Source organism: Arachis hypogaea, chromosome 5, assembly GCF_003086295.3.
Source record: "Arachis hypogaea cultivar Tifrunner chromosome 5, arahy.Tifrunner.gnm2.J5K5, whole genome shotgun sequence".
NCBI classification, from domain to species: Eukaryota; Viridiplantae; Streptophyta; class Magnoliopsida; order Fabales; family Fabaceae; genus Arachis; species Arachis hypogaea.
Genome location: NC_092040.1, coordinates 105,166,475 through 105,170,605, shown reverse-complemented (window position 1 = coordinate 105,170,605; position 4,131 = coordinate 105,166,475). Strand labels below are relative to the sequence as shown.

Below are 4,131 nucleotides of genomic sequence, written 5' to 3'. Positions count from 1 at the left end.
TTTCAACAAAAAATATATTTATAATGAACCAAAAATATTGGAATGAACATAATTTTGAATATTTATACATCTCACACTAAGTTAAACATACCCACTAAATTAAACATATTCTAAATAAATTATCCATCTCAAAATCTGGCCTAAAGAGCATTTTTCTAGGAGGGACTATTAAAAATCAAGCTGGATGAGCAAGCATTACTGTCATAATCAAGATTCTCCTCTTCTATTGTTCTCACCGGGTGAATAGTGCTTGAAATTGTAGATATACTTGGGCTGAGTTTGAGTCTGAAGGAGACAGCATTTTGACAGCAACTTCAGTATCACCTACATAGCCATGATACACTGTTCCAGATGCTCCTTTTCCCACAACCCTTTTAAAATTTTTGGTAATTTTTTGGACTTCAGCATAGCTAAATTGCTGTTTATTTGACTCTAACTCCATCTTTATTCTTGAATATGCTCTCAGATTCCCCATTTCAGAGGCTACTGTATGTGGAAACAATGCATTGAGTAAAATATAAAGCTAACTGTCTTAGAAATTAAACCAAACATAGAAGATTATCATGTACCTCTATGTCTTTTAAATATGAAGAAAGAAGTGATTGTTGTTGCTAGAATCACAAAACCTCCACCTAGTGATGCCACCAATGGGACCACAACTTTATTACTATTGCTGCATGAACCTGAATAGCAAAGACCTTGATTTCCTCCAAAACTTGCACTTACAATAATAATAAAAATAAATAAACATGTTAGTAACATAAAATATTACTATTTGGAACTGAAATTTGAGGTATAAACTATAAAACATACCTGGTTTTGAACATGCCATTATTTGAATTCTCTCTGAGTTGCATTGGAACTGCTCCTGTTAGTTGATTCCGTTCCAGGTTCCTTCATTGGAGGACAATGTTGAGTGTTATCACTTATTTTATATTTTATAAATTTATTTAGAAATAAGTTTTCAATATAAAAATATCTTACTTACAGAACTTTCAAGGAATGAAGTTGAGATAAGAAATAAGGCACTGATCCTGTCAAACTGTTGTTTGATAAATCCCTGAAATTGGAACAAATTATTTTTACTCAACTCTTGAAATTTATACCTCAGCATTTATAATTGTACATCTGATGGATTCAGTGACTTACAAATATCCTATTGACTTCAAATTGGATATGGCTGATGCTATGTTTCCAGTTAAACCACTGGAAGATAAGTTCCTACAACCATCATGATTATAAATAAATTTCATCAATTTCATCCAAGAGAAAACTATGTAGTTTCATCTACTATAAAATTAACCAAAACATACAAGTATATGATCCTTGGAGAAGAAGAACCAGCATAGCTGCAATTAACACCATCCCACATGTAACTTAGTGGAATGCATGGATCTCCTTGTCAATTTCTTTTATCCCATAATTTGACTTCACATTCATGATAGTTGACCATTGCATTCCTTGAAGACCCACACTAGGAGGGTATGAACCCAATGGAATAAAGAATCTAATCAGCTTTCACATAAAATAAATCAAGAATTATTATCCAAACCATCAACACTACAACACTCAAGAACTAGAATAAAATGTTCAAAGTTCATTAACTAAAGCTAATTCTAATTTGAAATCCTAATTCAAACTAAGTTAAACCTAAAAATTCAAGTCTAATTAAATTCATACAAAATCTAAACAACAAAATTAAAATTAACCTAGAGACTTAATCAGCTACAAGATCAAAAAAAATGGAACCTGGTGCAAATTGACAAATATGAGTTACAGGGAGAGGGGGAGGATGCTGTTTGAACTTAGAAAAGATGGTCATACCTATCCAAAGTTCTTTACCTCTTAATTTGACCCAAAATGCCAATGTTGCAACAAGTGAAATCCCACATAGGTAGAATGCTCCTAGATTTATGAAAAGCCCAAGGTGCTGCCATCCACAGCCTCTAGATATGCAAACAGAAGATTTATGGTAGATAGTATTTAATCTAACCTGGTAGCAGCCCCAATTCCAAAAGGAATAGAATAGTGTTAAGATCGTATCGAGACTGCACAAGAAAAATCTGACTTAGATTTCTAACAAAAAAAGTTATGCTATGTTATAAAACTTACCAAACTGAAAGAACTGATGTTTCAAGTTCTGAATCAGCTAAAATGATAGAATCAAAAATCAGTAAATAATCTCAACAAGAGGAAACAGAACATAATTCATAAGGTATTAGTTATACTACAGGAATCTCAAATCTAGCATTTAATTATATATAAAATGCAGTCAATTACAACATGAAGCAAACAATAAGTTTTGTTACCAATTTAGAATTATGGACCTGACTCAACTCTAAAAGCAATTTCACAGGAGAAGGCTATTTGGCCATATTCCTAGACGATATCGATATGGAACTTGTCAATTACAAAAAAATCATCAAAAAAGGAAACATAAAACCATATAAATTCACTCAATTATTGTTTAGAGCTTCACACATTTATCTGATGTTATCAATCCAAATATCATCATCACCTACACAACTGAATAAGCACTTTCAGGTTCCAACATCAATTAAGATGAAAGAAATTCTCACAAGCTGCACATAAAAAAAAGATACTCACCCTGTACTAACTCTGGACTCAACTAACTTGGAGAGCTGTGTCAATGCCTCCCTTGAAAGCTTAACTTTCTGAATGTCACTGTCCTGCCTGTACCCTTCATCTCCAACAACAAATCCATGTCCTGATTTTATATCTGTACACCAAAACCAACATAAAAATAAAAACAATAATCAATCAGATAAATAACAGATTAAATCTTGTTTGCCTACAAAAAAACACAGCTTAATTCTTTAGTTTTCAGATGAATTTCTGGTTTACATGATTAAGGAGAATTTAAATTGGTAATCAAATTTCTATGTAAAACACCCAAAGCAAAGAAAACATAACCAAAAAAAGCATCAGAGAGGAATATAGCTTGAAGCTGGAAATTGAAAGCAACCACTATGTTCAAGGAATGCGTATGAACCAAGACATCAATCAGAATATTTCAGTGTGATACTTGTTCTTTTCACTAATTTTTCCTTCAGATACTAAACTAATTGAAAACCTAAAATTAGAACTCAAAACCCCCCAAAAATTCACAGAACCAATTGAAAATTGATACATACCTTCTTTATCTCAATTAGCCACTATCAAAACCATACACACCTTCGAACTGAAAAGTGAGAGCGAGTTACAGAATGAGCGAGAAAGAGATGATACAGAACAGAGAACGCTTACCTGGTGACAGAGGATACGACCATGGCGATGAGCGGCGATGGTGAAGAAGAGATGAGCGGTGATGCAACGGCTTGGAGACGGTGCAGCAGCTCAGCGGCGAGTTCCAGTCAACGGCAGCGCGGCGACAGAGCACAACGGCGGCGATACATTCCTTCGAGATCCTCGGCGGCGGTACATCAGCCTGGCGGTGGCAGAACGGCGACGGCAACAAGCCCTAGCAGTGGCAGTGGAGCTTCAGCGGCACAAAGCACCCCTTTCTTCTCTCCTCCATTGCGTTTTCTCTCTTCCTCGAGCTTTCTCTCTCTCACTGGCATTCGACGATCTCTTCTTCTTCCCGTTCTCCCCCTTAGCTTTCTGATTTCTTCGTGTGTGTGTTGAGTGAGGATGAGGGTGTGTGTTGCGTGAGTAAAGGAGTGAGGACTGAGGGTGGGTGATCGAGGGTTCCTCCAAAATTTCACCAACTGTTTATTTGGTATTTTATATTAGGAGACACTTCTAAAGCGCACCCAAAACTTAATAAATGGGTTACTTTTTAAAAACGTTCCCTTTGGTCTAAAAAATGTATCCATAGCTTTTTAGATTTGGCTACGCTTTATAAGTGATATTTAAAATACCTAAGGAAACGCTTTTGAAGTGATGCCTCAATAATGTTTCCTTTTCTCTTATAAAAGGGCACCATGCGAAAAAGCGTAGCCTATTCTTAGAATAGGCTACGCTTTTCAAATGTAGTTTAAAAAAAATGTTGCTGAATGGGTATTTTTCTTGTAGTGTGTTTATGTATATATACGTATATAAAGATTATGATTGAATTTGTTTATATACGCATGTTTGTAAAATGAAAAAAAATGGTTTTTCAAAGAAAAC

At 34.8% G+C, this 4,131-nt stretch overlaps 1 protein-coding gene across 16 annotated transcripts; it reads right to left on the bottom strand.

The window, feature by feature from the left end:
* On the bottom strand, nucleotides 1–3,776 carry LOC112802443 (probable LRR receptor-like serine/threonine-protein kinase At1g05700). 16 transcript variants are annotated; one of them, XM_072237705.1, is made up of 11 exons: nucleotides 3,268–3,753; nucleotides 3,156–3,202; nucleotides 2,608–2,740; nucleotides 2,113–2,149; nucleotides 1,825–1,993; nucleotides 1,314–1,474; nucleotides 1,150–1,221; nucleotides 989–1,060; nucleotides 814–894; nucleotides 570–721; nucleotides 1–486 (listed from the first exon to the last, which is right to left on the bottom strand). In XM_072237705.1, the coding sequence occupies exons 6-11, from the start codon at nucleotides 1,370–1,372 to the stop codon at nucleotides 233–235; spliced, it is 690 nt and encodes a 229-aa protein (XP_072093806.1). In that variant the 5' UTR covers nucleotides 1,373–1,474; nucleotides 1,825–1,993; nucleotides 2,113–2,149; nucleotides 2,608–2,740; nucleotides 3,156–3,202; nucleotides 3,268–3,753; the 3' UTR covers nucleotides 1–232. The 16 variants fall into 16 exon arrangements, with proteins under 16 accessions (XP_072093806.1, XP_072093807.1, XP_072093813.1 ...); XM_072237706.1 differs by having other exon boundaries at nucleotides 1,843–1,993; XM_072237712.1 differs by having other exon boundaries at nucleotides 1–483; nucleotides 1,843–1,993; nucleotides 2,113–2,140.
* Nucleotides 3,777–4,131: the final 355 nt, after the last annotated feature.

Excerpts from the sequence above, each read along its gene's own strand:
- LOC112802443 (XM_072237701.1), bottom strand. The coding sequence starts at position 1,372 with ATGTGGGATGGTGTTAATTGCAGCTATGCTGGTTCTTCTTCTCCAAGG. Across the intron at positions 895-988 it reads CTTCATTCCTTGAAAGTTCT|GAACCTGGAACGGAATCAAC; the intron begins GTAAGTAAGATA and ends CCTCCAATGAAG. Across the intron at positions 487-569 it reads CATATTTAAAAGACATAGAG|TAGCCTCTGAAATGGGGAAT; the intron begins GTACATGATAAT and ends TTCCACATACAG.